Consider the following 17,325-nt stretch of genomic DNA (forward strand, 5'->3'; position numbering starts at 1 on the left):
TAAGAAAAGGAGAAAATGCCAGCGAGGTAATTTGTCAACTAATTTTTACAATCAAGCCTATTTAAAGTTATTGAATTAGCTCTGGCCAGACACACTGTCTTGACACTGAAGAGAATCATTTTACTGAATTATTTTTGGAGACAGGTTTCATTTAGTGGAGAGGAATAACCATCAGCGTGCGATGCTACAGACGATGGTAGGAAGCCTGAACATGGTGTGCAGAGACAATGACATGGGAAGCCAGAATGAAACTCCTGGAAGTTACTGACATGCAAGTAAGTAAGAATGAGTAATAATAAAAATAAATGTTTAAAAACTGAAGTGACTACACAAGGCTGCCAATGTGCCACTTGATGTCTAAAAAATTGCACACCAATTTATTTTAGTAAACAAAATGTTGTTTTTTTAGAAGTATATGTGAGCAGTCAGGCAGCTGAGGTTGAAATTTTTGGATCTTTTCAATCCCAGACATTTTTTTCTCTACCAGACTTGTCTCACTGTGGTCCTGTGTTTCAGCTCTGTATATAATGGGTAATATAAATATCTGAGCACAAAAGCCCTCTCAGAATATTTAAAAAACAAGCTTAGTTATTTGATTATATAGCAGCAGACTAGATTATATAATTACACAACAGAAATGAGAAATAACTTTTCACTCTATTACTGTATATTTGCACTCCACAGTAGTAATCCAGATGACACCACATAAGAGGTTCCCAGAGCTGGAACAATGTTTTTGGGGTTTCCTGATTTTTGCTATGAAAACTATCTTAGTTCTCAGAAACTAATTTTATCCATGAAAATACTGAACAAGTACTGTACATTTGGCAAGCATCTATTTATATTTTTTTTTTCATTAAGCCCACTGCGGAAACTAACAATATTGGCTTCCCCAATTTTGTAAATTACATGGCAGAAAGTACAAGGTCTTAAATCTAAATTTGGTTGTTTTTGGCTTAGGTGAACATGTTTTGGCAGAACAAATTGTAATAGTTTGTTTTATGAATACAGTTTTTCAGGACATGGTGCCTTGGGAGCAGAGACAAGCAAAGTAAGCTCGCACTGTGTGGGCAGCAAAGGGCTGACCTCAGGATGGGACAAAAGGTTGAATGTGCTCTTATGTGAACCAGTCAAACCAGTGCATGAAGCTTTTCAGTCCACATGAACAGCTATATATTGACTATGGCGTTGATCAACCAATATTTCTGTTTGATTTGTGGTAAGATATTGTCCTCTCACAATGGACAAATTAAATGATATCTATAGTAATGTTAGTTTCCAAGACGACCAAACCAGATGTCTCCTTTTTTAGGCATGGATGATGATGTCGATCTGTCTTTGAACCAGCCGACAGCTATTGGAGTGCCATCAAATATGCTATTATCATTCATGTCCCCCTCAAGATGAATTGTAATAACTTAACTGGATACCTCAACTTTTCCTCTAGCTCCATCAGCAGGTGAACAATGCTAATCTGCTAAAGTAAGATAATGAACATATAATACCTACAAAACATCAGCATGTTAGGATTCAGACATACATTTTTGACAATCTTCATTAGTAAATGGTCTACGACAACGATTTAATGAAAAAGACAACAGCAGAACTTACAAAACAGTGAATAAAACAACACTACTTTTACAAGTCTGTAAAAATCATCAGCTTAATGTGATGCTTAGATTCATTCCTTGACAGCCTCTGAACTAAATGTTTCCAACTCTACACTTTAGAACAGCCAACCAGGAGCTTACCAAGGACACCAGACTACAATCTTTCTGACCAAGGGTTGTCTTAGAGCTTACCATGCCACTAAACCCTACTTGATGCCTGTAAATTGATTATGCATAAAAATATGGACATGGTTTCCTTGAATCATAAAATCTAGGAAAAGAAAGCAGCATTTCTGGGATGCTGGCACAGTCTTTGGCCTTCTTGAAGTGTGGGCATAATCAATGAAAGTGACAGAATATGTCCAACTGCCAAAACTATTATTACTATTATTTGCTGAACAAAGACCCAAACTTTGATCTTCAGTTATGGTACAATAAGATTTTGACCAATTTGAAAATATTTGTATTCTTGGCTGACAGAAGCAGAACAAATCTGTTCATATTTCCTCCTGTTCATCGTGGAACAGCGCAGCGCCTCACATCAGTGGTCTCCCCAGGCCTGTAAGTTGCACCTGACCGCTCCTCCCATCTGCCTGACCCCGTCTGTCTCCAGCTTGTCCCCTGGTCTGAGCAGCCCACCCTCTGCCTGCCTCAGCTCTGCATGCGAACAAGTCCGGATCTCGCCTGGGAGGAAGTGGAATGTTTTTACTGGGAAGTTTGGGATTAGACGACCATTGCAGGATTTTCATTCCATCTCTCGGTAGCTGCACTCCAAAGGAAGCCCCCTTTTTTTCTTACATAAGTAAGCCATCGCCAGTGTGGATTAATGAGCTTTATCCCATGCAGAAAAAGCAAACTGGACTGTGTGTCCAAAAATTGCAGTACAGAGTGTCCATGACTGAACTGCAGCCGAGTCTGGGAATAAAGACTCTCCTCTCTCAGCTGCCCATTGATTAACTGCCATAAAACAATTTTGTAGTGAATTACAGCACTTATCTTTTGACTGCTTGGAAGCCATTATTAATCAGTGAAATCTGATCTGCCAGTGTGTGTCATTTTTTTAGTCTGTTTAACCATATTTCACTTCTGTTTCAGATTTGACTTGTCACTCAACCTGTGGTTTGAAGTTGAAAATTTGAGTCTGTCTGGTGTTGAATAAGGAGGTGTCACCATGCCAGTGCAGATATTATCTCCAGTTCCTGAGGTAACTGGTATTATCTTCGAACACCTACTCAGTAATCCACCCCTGCGCTCATTCACAGCTCACTTATCTCTGTATGTAGCATGGAATACATGTGAGTGTGTGACAGGGAGAGATGGACATTTCTTTTCCATGCAGGAGACCCCCGGGGAACTTCCTGTATTTTTGTAACCCGGATGAGAAACTGTTGATAACATGAGTGTGTGGGCGCCAGCAGGGAAGGTGACATTATAGCGACAGCTCAGAGGAAGAGGAAGTCAATCAGCAGAGCGAGAGGGAGGAGGACAATAGCTATGTGGCATGAGAGGAAAGCCAAGTGGGGAAAGTGGGAGTAAACACACATACACATACACACACAATGTATCTCTGTCTGCAGGTCAAAGGGAATTAGGTGCTCTGTCTACACGTGCATGCATGTGTGCTCATTTGGGCATGGCGTGTGTCTGTGCATTTAAGTGCATTTGCATGTGTGTCTGTGTGTCTGTGTGCATGCACGTGTGGGAGTGTGTGTGTGTGTGGGATCGCACAATTGTCTGTTTCGCACCTGGCCGGGCCAGTAGTGAGTCAGCAGTGGTGAGAGGTTGAGCTGTATTCCCTGTCACACTGCTCAAAGTTGTGTTAACCTTTAAGACAAAAGGCAGTGACGTGTGTGGGCTTCTGCTAATCCTGTGAGGAAAGCCATCTGAATGTCATGTATTCTTCTAGCTGCCATCAAAATCTGATTTAAAATGTGTGGTTGAGGTCTCTGAGGAAACTATTCAGCAAGTCAAACTGAACTGTAAGGGCATTTTGGTCACTGTGAGTCTTCCTGAAAAGTGTTGCACTAACAACACTCAAGTTAAAGCTTTTCTTGTTTTTACTACAGTTCAATTACTTTCAGTCATTTAATTTATATAGCACTTTAAAAAGCAAACAGGTTGTGCGCCAAAGTGTTTCACAAAGACAGACATATACTGTATATAAACAAGCATAAAGGCATATGTGCAGATGTTTTGGAAATAAAGCAAGAATGAAATAGAAAACAACTTCTGTTGAAGAATCTGTTTAAAATAAAAAAGGGTTCAACACAGTCAAAAGCCAGATAATAAAAGAAGAAGAATATTGAAAGCTTCAGCAGACCAAAGAGGCCAAAGAGTAGGATCTCCGTCTTGTTCTCATTTAACTAAAAGAAATGATGAACCAACCAGTCTTTTAATATCTTGGAGACAGTTTTGTATTCAAGTTACATCGGACCAATTTTGAGTAGCAGTGAAAAGAAATGGGCCTAAAACTGAACCCTGCGGTACCCCACAGGAGGTACATGTGTGGAGGATGAGCTGCCAATGCAAACAGTAAAACGTCTGTTTGAGATGTAAGAATGAAATCTACGAAGGGTGGACCCAGAAATGCAGTGTGTCAAGAGCTCAATGAGAATCGTGTGGTTGACTGTGTCAAATGCTGCCCTGAGATCTAGACGAATTAAGAGGGATAAGATTTACTGGCATCTGCAGCACGGAGGAGGTCATTTGTCATTCTAGGGGAGCTGTCTCTGGAACACCACAGCACAGAGGCTTCTTAAGTAGCTGCTGAACTATCTCATGCTTAACGCAAGAGGGGACTGTACCTGTGGCTGGAGAATTGTTAAAAATCGTCAGCTTGGACCAACTTCTCTAAATGATTGCTTTAGGAGCTTTGTTGGAATTATATCAAGCTGATAGTTAGTGGGCTCCATGCCTATCCTTTTGTGTCCAGTCAGCGGGGGAAGAGACTGGGCGGAAATTATTAAAAGTAGGAGTCCTCAATAGCCAGTGAGAAATCTTTCATAGGGTGCAAAATATTTGACCTAATGTTGTCAGTTTTGTTAGTCTTTAAACTGCTCACAGCTGATTGAGGGGGAATTTATAGTGGAGCAAGCAGAGGACTTAACTACAGAGTTTATGGTGTTGTGTTTGTGATGATATCTGGGAAACAGAGAGACCCACAGCACTCAGGAAATCAGAAAATTACCAGAAGTTTGTACTTCCAAAATGATCTGCTGTTGTTTGTATTTCAGTAATTCAAGTTGACTAATAATCTACATTCTTAAATAATTATGAGTCAGAGTCATACTCATGAATACTTTTAACATCCCTGCTAACTTCTTTTTAACTTCTCTGTTCATTACTTTCTACAAGTCACAGTCCGAGCTTAAGAAAGATAAGACTGGCAGTGTATAAAATCTGGAGTCTTTCACAGTTTTTGATAATGTGTTAAAATATATATTGCCCTTGAATTCACTGTCTGGCCAACAGCCACTACAAAGCAAAAAGACAATGAAAGCATGAAGCAGATCACTGGTGTTACAGTTTGTGGTGGCCACATTTCTTTGTTTCATTAACCTTGTCAAAGCATATTTCACAGTATATATTACAAAAAGACAGGAGATTTAAAAGTTCTATTGCATAAGCGCATTTATTTAAAAGAAAGCCAAATTTTTCCCCAAAACATGAGTGAAATGGGGACAGGTCAATAAGATAGAGGTGACTACACTTTGAGTGTATTGCAGGGCAGTTTTTCAAGAAGAAGAAGAAGAAGAAGCACAAAAAACTAATTATATTCTCAGAAGGATAAAACTTTTATTTAGTTAATTAATTGTATTAATTAATTTACACCACTGTACCAAGACACTAGCATGTTTGTAGGCTCAGAAAATGTCACAGGTGACATTAAGGTGATCATCAAAACTGGCACAACAGAGCCATTTGAACAAACACATGGACAATATACGTTTATCCAGCTAAACACTGTAACTCACAGGCCTGCAAGGATGGAACAAAACTATCCATCAGATGCAGAGCCGGAAGCTATGCCGTACAGCGCAGCATGATGTATCTTGATCACAGGGGTCAAAGTGTCACAAGTTTTTCCCTGGAAGAACAAAGGCTGCAATGTGACGTGTGCTTTCCTGTCAGTGACGTCATCTGGGCTGGATCATCAACACTGGCAACAACAGTAATTCTACACCTGAAAAAGCAGCCTTTCAAGCTGGCTGTGACAGCTTCTTTTCTTTTTTCATGTGGGCATGCCGTTTCAGTCGAGTCAGTGAAGAGGAAGTGATAAAGTTGCTGTAAGACGACTACATCAAAAGCCTTTAACTTGCTCTTACAGACCGCACAAGTGATGTTCAAAGAGGAGCTGGGGTTAAAAAATGATTTGAAAGGTGGGGTAGGTGAAAGATGAGCTTGATGTCTTGTGCAACGGTGACTAGTAGGCAGGAAAGTGAAGTCTGAAAGCCACAACACAGTGAACGTCGGCTACATTTGCTTGTGTTTAGTGAGGCTTCTATGGAAACCTTCCAAGCGGAGGTCCTATAGGAAGGATGATTCATCAGTGTGAAGTGTGAAGGCCACTGTGGCATTAGGAGAGTTGCTGGGAATACTAAAGGTAAAGAAACTCTTGCCCGTGAGTTGAACTCTCACATCTTTCTTTAAATGATTTTCTCACACCACTAGATGGATATCCTGTGAAGTCGGGGATCATGGTGATGACTAGTTAGATTGCCAAATTGAGAGTTTCTCATGAATATATGGTCTCTCTATATTAGGGCTGTCACAATATCAGATTTTTACTACACGATTATCATGACCAGAGAATTCATGATGATGATATCATCGCAGTATCGCGATATCTATAGAATATTTGAATATACATATTGATTATAATGAGAAAAAGACACTTTATTGTCCTCTATAGACAGATTTTGAATTGCTGGTGAAAGAATAGTGATGACAGACAATCGCTAGTATATATAGGACTCAAATTAAACTGAGGGTGTGTCCAGGCTGATCAGAAGATGACTTTTGAAGATGTATCTGACCTGTGGGTGTGTTTGACAAAGAAAGTGAAGTCCAGATGAGTAGAAAGTAGTAAAACGCCCAAAGTCACCTACTGTACCGTACAGCCCATAATTCCCAGCTACACCCATCATGTGCACGCCAAAGACAATCAATTCCGAGCTGCTGCCATCATGGCTGCTCACTCGCAGGGTGAGAAAAGGTCCTGGCTTTGCTTGACTTGAGGTAAGCAGCAGCATCATAAATTCAATTTTGTAATAACAGAATCCAGGATATCCTGTGGTTAACCACCAAGGCAAGATATCCGATTGTCTAACCAAAAGGAGAACCCACGCCTGTAATCCTGTCGGCTCTGATAGATGGAATATGGATGTTTGAGTAGATTTCATGAAAACAAAAGTGACTCCAGATGCCCTTTGCCACAAGGAAAATCAGTGATTATCTTTGCTGAGCTGAGTCTCAATAGCCTTTGCTTGACAAGTTCGTTCTCATGTACGGAACCTTTGATATCTTAGGAACATTTAAACCAAAATATTTCCAAATCATGACAGAAACTGACGCCTTTTATTTTGCAATACACCTCACAGCATTGTCAGTACAGCACAAATGATTCAATAGCATGTCCTACACTGAAACCAGCCACTGTTGTGATATGAGGTGAAACTTCAGCAGGCCCAGCCCCAACTACACAATGAAGACATCCTTAGAGATGGCCTGTGTTTACTGCAGGGTTGTCAGGGAGTCCTCCACAGTCAGGCTATAAGGAAGGGGATTATTTGCTTTGGCTGTGGAAGAAGGCTCTAATCAAATGACTGTGACATGTGAACACACTGTTTGTCCTCCTCGCCACCCAACTCTCTCCATCCTTGCGTAGTTACTGTTCACCTTTCACCTCCTCACCTCGGGTCTTTCTGTCATGTTTTACAAACAGGTTGTGTGAAACATGTTTAAATCAACCCAATGACTTCTTGGTTATGCACTTTTTATGTATTTGCTGTATGTCAATCAGAATAAAATGACTTAAAGCTTCCCTCCAAAAGCTTTTAACAAATGTCTTTCACACTAAAATCTTGATACCCTGCGTGTGTAATTGTTTTTCTCTCTCATTTGCTCTTCCATTGTCTTCCCTGCTACCCATCATGTGAAAAGAAAGAGGGCATGATGAAGTAGATCGTTCAGGCTGGGGGGAATTGTCATGTCTAATTGCCACATCGCCTGCCTTATCTGATTTTGCAAGGCTGCTATTGTAATGAAACACCAGTGGAGACGAGCCAGGAAAGGTGAAGATTACAGAGCTTGAGCCATTCATGGCACAATCCATCCCTTCATTGCTCTGGGGTTTCCACACTGTCAGTCCAGGAAGTATAGTGGGGCATGTGAGGGCTGGATGTGGGCTGGAGGAGGACGGCAGGAGTGCTGAGGTAACCACTCTGATAAGTGATGCATCTCTGCACTGCATTGTGCATTGTGCTTCAACATGACAACCCCATTGTGAGGACACACTGTAGGGTGAAAACGCAACAAAGGCTGATTATTTTAGAGGAAAAGGTCAGGTTCCAACCTGTCGATGCTTAAAAGTGTGTCAGGAGGATTTTAGCTAGTGTGGATTTCACACTTCTTCAAATGACTATTATTAATGATGAATATATTATTACATCAGGTGAATTTTGTTTGTGACTAGGCTAAATCAGCCTGTGTGCCTTTGGTGCACTCAGGTATTGCCCATTGTTTCAAACCCTGTGAAATCTTCTTTGGTGTGATTTATAATGCTGCCCTTTAGTGCCCTGCCATGGTTTCATTAGGTATTGCAGTATTTAAGTTTTTCAAATGATAATTTTTTGACAGCTGAAAACTTCTCTGTCATTATTTTTACTTTTAACTTAGAACCTTTATGATAAAACTGGGGGGAAAATAGCTGCTACACTTTCAAATTACAGGAGACAAACCCTCTTTGTTATATCTAAACTACATTTGAACTGAATTTCAAAATCACTTTTCCAAAAAGTAGGGTTTAGTAATGAAAGTTGTCTAATGTCCAAATGTCCTTTAGATACGTTGGTCTGGAGCAGATTTCTGATGCATTTTTTGAGTTCCAACTAAGATTAAAAAAGGAATTAGTGGTTGCATTTAATGGAGAGTAACAGCAATGGTTTGAATTATGGTTTGGACTGAATGATGGGTATCACTCATCTATTAAGCTGAGGTTTGTTTACGGACACAACAAAGCTACATGTAAGACAAGCAATGGAGGCCTCTCACTCTCATTCTGCCAAAAGGCATCATTTAATGGCATATAAAATAGTATGTTAAGTAGTCAGAGGTGATTTACTGCCTGTTTATGCGATGCAGTTGACAGTTTTCTGTGCATCTTGAGCGATGACACTTAACATCAGCTGTGGTGTTTCATTTGCTGTTTGTCTCAGGCAGGAAGGCGTCTTTTGTTTGGTCCCTCACAGTCTTAAGGAAGGTCATGATGCCAGAGCCACCGGTGCCCCTCTCCTCTAATGCTGTGGGTGCTCTACTGATCATCTCCTCCTTTGAGTCCTGGCTGTGGTCACGAAGTTGTCGGGCGCGGGCAGCAGGTACAGTGATATAGCGGCTGACAATGTTGATGTGGTAGCTGCGCAAAGCCAACAGTTTTGTGACACAGTGCTGAAAGGCCTGGGTTAGCCGCGCACTGGACTGCTGCTGGACAAAACTCTTTAGGGAGGGTTGCAATGAGATGTCCTGGATCAGCTTTTTGTGAGCAGGTGGCATGTAGTTCCTCATGCGGGTTAGAAAGGCACCTATAAGGCCAATATCATCACAATGAGTCCTTCACCTTGCTTTCTGGCGCTGTTGTAATCAATCAATTGAAAAAAGATCAGCCATCTTACCACTACTTGCTTTATGTTTGACTCCCAGAAGTTCATCAAAGCAGTGCAGCAGGCTGCTTTGTGCAGCACTCCCACCTGAATACTCCATTGGCTCTGTCTGGACCCCTTCATAGACCAGCCCCCTTGGCATACAGGTATTGTCTTTCCACCTATGTGTGTGTACATGGACACAAACACACACACATTTCAAAAACATGTTTTATCTGCACATTTCTAATAAGTCAAATGAAAACAAAGTTCTGTACCCAGACAGGTAGATCCTCATAATGCCATAAAAGACTGAAGGCTCCACGTACACTTTAGAAAAAACACATGAATCAAAATACTGATGTTGACTGTTGATGGGGAATATTTATAGTTTTATTAAGTTATATCTGAATGATTACCATGCATCAGTTTGAGTGCATCTGTCATGTCCTGTATAGACTGGCTGATCTCCTCTAGAGCTCTTGCCACAGCCTCAGTGTCACCACACCTGACACCATTGATCACAGTAGGAATGTTCTGCAACACAGGTCCAGTTACAATGGCTTTTATGAAATCTCCTTAATTTAATTGACGTTTAAAGGTATAGTTCTCAGTCAACAACTTAGCTCAATATATGCTCACCCTCAGTGCAGGCACTGCTGCCAGCTCCACCAGCAGAGTAACCATAAAGAAACCTCGGACACTATCTCCACCTGGGAGGCTGACCAGCAGCTCCAGGTTCCTGCATTACACAAGTAAAACAATGGCCTGGATACGTACATCGTAATATTATGGTACATTATGTGTAGAGGACGAGAATTCAAGTGATGTGCAATATGATGTGATGTGATGTGATGTGAGATGCACTTACTCCATGTCAAAAGGCCTGGCACAGGAGACAGAAAGATGAACATGTAAAAGAAAGAGAATAAATTTATACCTGACACTTGTTTACGAGGCTACCAAACCACATGCAGAAGACAACTGGGCTTACCCCTCCGGATCCTTCTTCCTCCAGTTAGCCAGCACTGCATCTGCATGGGTGAGGATTGGGGGAAGTCCTAAGCGCTGTGACACCTCCCAGTACGGGACAGCCAGGTTATGTGGTAGCATCTTAAAGGAGAATTATTGAAAATGAAAAGTCATTCATATAAACTGTTGTCTATAGAGCTGCAGATATCAGGGAAAAGTCAGTATAACAAAAATGAAAAGTGGAAGACACAGAGATACCTCAACTGTGTTGTTCTCTCCCTCCTGCCATGTGTAGCCCATGGTCATCGCGCTGAGGGCAAGGTGTGCCAGCCGTAACTCCCGGTGTTTCTGCAGAAATTGGCTGCTCAGCAGTGGCATCTGAACAGATCAGAGTATCAACACTGAACCGTGGCTCCATAAACATAGTGAATTGTCCTTGACAGTTTATTGTCCCCATTTACCTTGTTAATACGGAAGCGGAGTTCATGAGAGTGCACAAGCTCTGGGACTCGCAGGGCAATATCCATCCATGGCTGGTAGTAAGGCGGAAGCTCTTCCTTTGAAAGTCAAATTGGATCATAAATTGATCACCATGGCAAATGGAGATGAAACTACACAGTGCACAGATATGAAGGTGCAAGATGATGGAAAAATCTTTTAATTTTAAGGCCTTTCCTAAATTTGCATATCATTGTTTTATGTATTACTACATGCACAGTGACCATGGACTTGACAGAGGATTAAACAAAACGTGATTTTGCAAACACATGCTGCTCTAGGAATAAAGTTCATTACACAAAGCAACCAGGAACAATGCCAGAATTTAACTTCCCAGTTGGTCTAGTTCTTTATTTTATAAATGCTAAACCACAGGCACCATTTTAATTTAATGTGAATTGAGTTTAGGTTCAGTTAAATGACTGCATACGTATGACTCAGTATGGCAATTTTACACTTATATTCACGTTTATAGTACCTTTCCAAGACTGACGTTTACTGACAATCAGATATTCCATTGTGACTGCTTGTGGTATGTAAACGTTAAAATTTAAAAACTGCAAAAAGGTAAAGAAGGAAACTTATCCAGTGGGCTTTCCACCTACCAGAGGATCAGGGAGGATGAAGCCAAGCTCTTCAGAGACATGGTAGGAGTCCAGAGAGAAAAGAGCTTTGCAGTCCGATTCGGCAGCAGCCATAGAGAATGTGACAGAAACCCACAAACAGCAACAATCCTCTGACTATCTGAATGGTTCAAGAGACCCCGACCTGTCTGGACTCCGGCACAGAGTTCACTTTGAAGCTTTTGTCAATAATGTTTACAGTTGCTTACATAACATTTATCCCTCACTTCGGCTATTGCACAATTCTAAGTAAAGTGTGGCAAATCAGTACCTATGATTAGCTTTGTGAATCATTAAATAGAGGATGTCCACAGTTATCAAGTCAACACTTCCACAAGCATCCAAAATGAGAAATGAACATTTTATATTTAATACATTTAATTCAATCTCCCATTGAATTAAACTGCTGTTCTTATTTTCTCATGAATTAATCTAGTATGTGTACATTATAAGAATATTATGGTAGGTAGATCATTTCCATGTTGTGTATTTGAAATACTGTACTCTTATTTCACAAATTATCAGGTGGAATGAATATATAACATTTATAAAAATATAATTACAGTTTGGAGAACTTAATCAGTCTTAAATTGCTTTTGCAGTAGGTAAAAGCTGCATACTGCTTTGTATAAACAGTACTGTGTACAACATAAGTCAGTGACAATTGGCAGAAAAGAACACAAGTAAAAGAGAAATACCACAGGTTATTTCTACCTCCTCATCCAGTCCTATGTCCTCCTCTCTGTCCACATACTGACACCAAATTCAGGGTTTCATTTATGTCTCATTTTTATTTTAGTATTTTATCTGTTACACACAGCTGCTACATAGATGTTACAGTATTATTATGTAATATGTGTTGCAGTGCAATGTAATGCAATCAGTTTCCATTTATGTTTGTTTTGAAGCACATTGTTCCACCCTTTGCTCTGTTTTTATATCTGCTTATGTTGTGGCTCAGTATTAAAGAGAGCATTAAGCAAATTTAGACTGTCAGCCTCACCTGGTGGAGCCGACTGAATATTGCAGGAGTTACAGTAAAACAGGCGGTAAACAAAAGTGAGGAGTGAATCAATATCACTCACTCCTTTCACAACAACACCAAAAGTGCATTTTACTGTGTGAGCTGGTTGACATCATTTTGGAAAGCTGCCATGTGGTGTCCACTTAGACAAGTAATTCAATAAAACAGAAATCAGAAAACCTGTAACATCATTTTCACAGAATGATGCTTGTGTTAAACAGCGTAGCAAGTTCTTAGTTCTTAAATAACTGAAGTGCAACTTTGGCACTGTCTAAAAATTCTCTCTAAGTCTAAAGGTCAACTGTATTTTGATCCTCTCGGTCCTGGAACAAAGTTAAGATGTGAACTCTGGATTGTATTGTTAGACTGTGTAATGTGAATGACGTAGTTCAGAGCAACCCAGAGTGACAGAGGTAAAAGATAAACCAACTCTTGAGAGTTTACGTTTATTGTGGATTTAAGGCCTTTCCTATAACTGCATCATCTGAGGCTGTGAGGATAGAGCTATTGAATCGAACAGAAGTGAAAACAGCCTCTATTTACCAGTGAAACCACCATCTGTGCACCATGGCTATCAGTGCCTGTGAGTGGTAAGTTGTGTTTTATTCATCACAAACCAAACATGGCAAGTAATTTATCACACCAGTAATTGCATTACCCCAAAGTGCAATACCAAAATATAACGGCCATTCTGCTAATCATTAACACTAATAATCATATTGGCTCATGGGTAATAACCATGATAAAACTAATACACACAGAGTAGATGTAACTTAGCAACCTGCTCAGCAATGGTAAGGTAGCATTGACTTCTTGAGTTCTTTTCAGGTTTACTAAACAAACAGTGGCAAACTAAGGCTGATTGAGGATCAAGGGTGAAAGAAACAAAAAGGAAAACCACTGCTGTTCAGAAAGTTGTGATGTATTTATGGTGAAATGGTTAGGATCTTTACCATGTTTTGTCTACTTGAAGGGCCCCCTAGAGGTCACTTTTATCTATTAAACATGTTGACCCTCCTTAAATCCATCAGTGATGGAGAACATGTTTCATATCACAAAAACAGTGATTCGTAGTGACTTAATCAGTCTGAATTACTATGTTGGTCTTAAATATGGAGTAAAAAGCAGCATTATTAGTCAAAACAGTGAAATTAGATGTTGGTCATATTCAAAAAATAGTGTTTCATGTAATAGCTTTGAATCTATAATAAAAGATGCTCTGTTAAACATTACAAAGTGGTGACATGTAGTTCAATAGATTACAGGCATTTACCAAAGAGGGAGCGCCCAACATTGGTTGCATCATGGGAAGCATAGGAAAGATTATTTCTGTGAATTCACCCCTAAATAGTCAAGATATCTTAGCCTCTACTTCTATATTAACCTTTTTTTTTTTAAATCAGTCTCTCTTAGTTTTATGAAAGGGCAGCACTAAATTTTCTGGAGTAAAAGCAAGCAGATCAATTATTTACAGATTTCCATTATCTGTGCTCATCATATTTTCATGTAGAACTATAGATCAATGTTTCTATATAATTTCACATTTGTTTGTTGAACACTTTTATCCAAACCCAGTCAGTCAAATGATAGCTAAAGAGCTCGGCTTGACCAGTAGTGACAGATCAGAGCGTCATGATGCAGTTAAAAAGAGCAAAAGGGGTTAATTTAGTACCAGAGAGCAGCAGATTATTTATATAAAGCTCCACAGCTATGATGACTCATGCATTTTTTCTTTTTACAGTGCTCTTGAATGATACAATGGATCCAAACAAACCATATTATTATCTTTGCCAACCATCTGATTGAATTCCTGCTATGCATCTGCCATACATGCAACCGATGTGTGTGTGTGTGTGTGTGTATAGGATAAATACACACATGCACAGGTTAATCTCTACTGGATGAGTCCCAACTGTCCCAAGTGAACGTGTAGACCCGCCCCTGGATAAAACAATCAATTAACGCTAAAGGGAGCAGATAAGTCATGCTGAAATCTTTAGTGCAACACTGTGCACGCTTTATTTAACCCAGCCTGAATGCATGAGGGCTGTATAATGTATTTATAATCACACTCAACATAAACATACTGTAAAATGTGCAAAATACAATCCAGATTATTTTCAGGGAGAGGTAAAAAAAAAAAAACTAACAAAAAACACATGGGCTCGACTGGAGGCCAGTCGATCTAGGCTGCTTAGGAGCTGTGGAATGAGATTTGTGCGACTTTAAAGTGGATCAGTGTTTTGTAATGAATGGGGGGGGTTTTTTCGTCGGTGCGCCTGCCTATTATTAGCTACGGAGGCCTTACAGTAAGTGGAGGTGGTTCTATGACGGTCAGAGCTGCAGCTCTGCAACGCACCGACAGGCTTCAGATCAGCGTTCGTATTTTTGGCAATGCAATCGGACTTATCGCACTGATCCAGAGGACCTTTTCCTGAAACATCTGCGGTCTTCCGGTCTAATTTCAAGCCTCGTTCACCTTTGCCTTGAAGATGAAGTTAAACACGAGCTGCCGTCAGGTGCAAACCGCATCCGATGGAGCCCTGCCTTTTGTCTCCTTCATCGACCAGCCCCATGCAGCAGCACTTCCTTATGTTGCGGTAAGAGGGGAAATGACACATTTCCTGCAAGGCAACCGAACTGGTTTTTATTTCCTAAAACGCTGGTTATGCGATGAACACGGAGAAGCCATATAAACAGGCTCAAGAGTCAGTGACGGTGTGTTACATAACGTGTAATGCAGCAGAGCCTCATGACTAGTGTCTCGGTGGTGGAGGGACTGTTCTGTCCTCCTGGTAGGATATGCACAATTTTATCATCTTTGTTTGGGATGATAACCGAGGCTGCGAGTTTATTTAATGGGGATTTATTTCTGAGGTTAGTCTTAAAGCGCAGTGTGGGTTATTTAGAATATCTGACCATATGAAGAAAAAAAAAACATTAATTAATTCGGGAGTTGCGCAGTGTGGACTGTAACAGGAAAGGGCATATGAATAAGCAATATTAGAGGCGGTGTATCTGTATAGTGACATACAGGCCTAGCCTAAGGTCACATTGTCAGATGTGTTTGTGTAAATGCCTCAGTGGAGGTGAGACCGAGCTTGTAGGGATGCAGATTGTGGAGTCAATGAGGCTGATTTTATGAATGACTGCAACAAAAAAAGCATAGTAATCCCTAACAGTAGCTAATATTGTATAGCCTATCAAAAAATAAAACTCTTGCTATAGGAGATCAATACTAGCATCATCTCGAGAATCAGAAATGTGGTTGTAGTGTCAAAGGGAAAGTGATGCTTTAGGAAAGGGGGACAGTTTCCTTAAAGCAGATGTTTGGCATTCAGACAGGATCACCAGGCGCTTCTGACCTCACTCATATGAAGTTAGCACTGAATATAAATATGAATGGCTCTTCTGATCAAAGGTCCCAGTGCAGGAGCCTAACTCTTTACAGGGTGAAACTCAGATGGGGGTCTGGTTGTTTGATGATGTAGGTCTGGGAGTCAATGACATGACAGAGTTTGAGACCTTGATGTCCTGTGGGCTGGGCAGGTTATAACAGAGGTGGACTACAACACTAGCAAGACACACACAGCAGTGATTATTGTCATTTTTATATGCTGCTCTTTTTGTTGAATAATAAAAAATAATCAGCGTAGTAGATGGGGGGGGGGATTGTTTGATATGGGCTGTGACACACAGAGACATAGGCTACAGTTCCCTTGGAAACCAGTCCAGCTACCTAGGTTATCAGCCACCATTTTCAAGAGACAGAAGTGTATTTACCTATTCCCTCCATTTCATTTAATGAAGGTAGTATTTGTGGTGCTCATTGTTATGAATTAGAGCTGTGATGGTTAAAGCTAAGCTTGTAACATAGGAACGGTGAAAAGGGACAGGTATTTTAGGCTCGCAGATGGCTGAAGGGATTACAGAAATACCTGGATATGATTGTATGAGCCTTTATTAACCCATAGTATACAAAATGAAATTGTCATATTAATTTTCAGTGTTGGGTATGTTGTACAATATATGGATCCCCCCAAAAAATGCCCCCCCCTTTTTGTTGCTTGTCCCTTTAAATCTTTTTTTCTATATCAGGACAGGGAACTTGTGAATGGGCACAGAGACGTCACGAGACCATCCATTGATAGCTCTGCAGGCAGAACGAGCTGTGCAGATGAGGAGTAGTCACTGTGTCTAATACCCGTATTGATCCATGTTCCTATACTGTTCAGGACAATAGTTTAGGATTTCGGGTGCTGATGCAGCTTTCTGTGCTCTGTATTTCGACAGGTCCCAGCTGACAGATTCTGATATGGACTATGAGAGGCCAAACGTTGAAACTATCAAGTGTGTGGTGGTAGGAGACAATGCCGTTGGAAAGACCCGCCTTATCTGCGCCCGGGCCTGCAATGCCACACTGACTCAGTACCAGTTACTCGCTACACATGTGCCCACGGTCTGGGCAATTGACCAGTACAGAGTATGCCAGGAGGTGAGTATGCAAGCTCATAATGTTTTAAGATGACCTGCATGTTATGTAATGTAAAAAAAAAAGGTATTTAAATCTCTGGTTACTCAACCAAATAATGGTTAAATATTCCTGAATGTGTCATCTCTTATTAGGTATTAGAGCGCTCCAGAGATGTGGTGGATGACGTCAGTGTGTCCCTTCGCCTCTGGGATACTTTTGGAGACCATCATAAAGACCGGCGTTTTGCATACGGCAGGTGAGCTACTGT

At 40.6% G+C, this 17,325-nt stretch overlaps 2 protein-coding genes across 2 annotated transcripts; one reads left to right on the forward strand and one right to left on the reverse strand.

The window, feature by feature from the left end:
- Window positions 1–8,914: 8,914 nt before the first annotated feature.
- Window positions 8,915–11,779, reverse strand: ido1 (indoleamine 2,3-dioxygenase 1). Its single transcript, XM_035658811.1, has 10 exons — window positions 11,542–11,779; window positions 10,900–10,995; window positions 10,697–10,816; window positions 10,461–10,579; window positions 10,338–10,352; window positions 10,109–10,208; window positions 9,886–10,003; window positions 9,745–9,796; window positions 9,500–9,648; window positions 8,915–9,409 (listed from the first exon to the last, which is right to left on the reverse strand). Exons 1-10 carry the CDS (start codon window positions 11,632–11,634, stop codon window positions 9,027–9,029), a joined length of 1,245 nt encoding a protein of 414 aa, XP_035514704.1. The 5' UTR covers window positions 11,635–11,779; the 3' UTR covers window positions 8,915–9,026.
- A 3,339-nt stretch (window positions 11,780–15,118) lies between these two features.
- Window positions 15,119–17,317, forward strand: LOC118325499 (rho-related BTB domain-containing protein 2-like). The gene is made up of 3 exons (XM_035658208.1): window positions 15,119–15,183; window positions 16,877–17,078; window positions 17,210–17,317. The coding sequence occupies exons 1-3, from the start codon at window positions 15,119–15,121 to the stop codon at window positions 17,315–17,317; spliced, it is 375 nt and encodes a 124-aa protein (XP_035514101.1).
- Window positions 17,318–17,325: the final 8 nt, after the last annotated feature.

Source organism: Morone saxatilis, unplaced genomic scaffold (assembly GCF_004916995.1).
Source record: "Morone saxatilis isolate NCDOM2014 unplaced genomic scaffold, NCSU_SB_2.0 Contig16, whole genome shotgun sequence".
NCBI lineage: Eukaryota > Metazoa > Chordata > Actinopteri > Moronidae > Morone > Morone saxatilis.

Bases quoted from the DNA above. Each gene is read 5' to 3' on its own strand.
- ido1 (XM_035658811.1), bottom strand. From the start codon at position 11,634: ATGGCTGCTGCCGAATCGGACTGCAAAGCTCTTTTCTCTCTGGACTCC. The intron at 10,004-10,108 runs GTGAGCATATAT...CCTGTGTTGCAG, and splicing joins CAGCAGTGCCTGCACTGAGG to AACATTCCTACTGTGATCAA. The intron at 9,797-9,885 runs GTAATCATTCAG...TTTTTTCTAAAG, and splicing joins TGCACTCAAACTGATGCATG to TGTACGTGGAGCCTTCAGTC.
- LOC118325499 (XM_035658208.1), top strand. From the start codon at position 15,119: ATGGAGCCCTGCCTTTTGTCTCCTTCATCGACCAGCCCCATGCAGCAG. The intron at 15,184-16,876 runs GTAAGAGGGGAA...GTATTTCGACAG, and splicing joins CAGCACTTCCTTATGTTGCG to GTCCCAGCTGACAGATTCTG. The intron at 17,079-17,209 runs GTGAGTATGCAA...ATCTCTTATTAG, and splicing joins AGTACAGAGTATGCCAGGAG to GTATTAGAGCGCTCCAGAGA.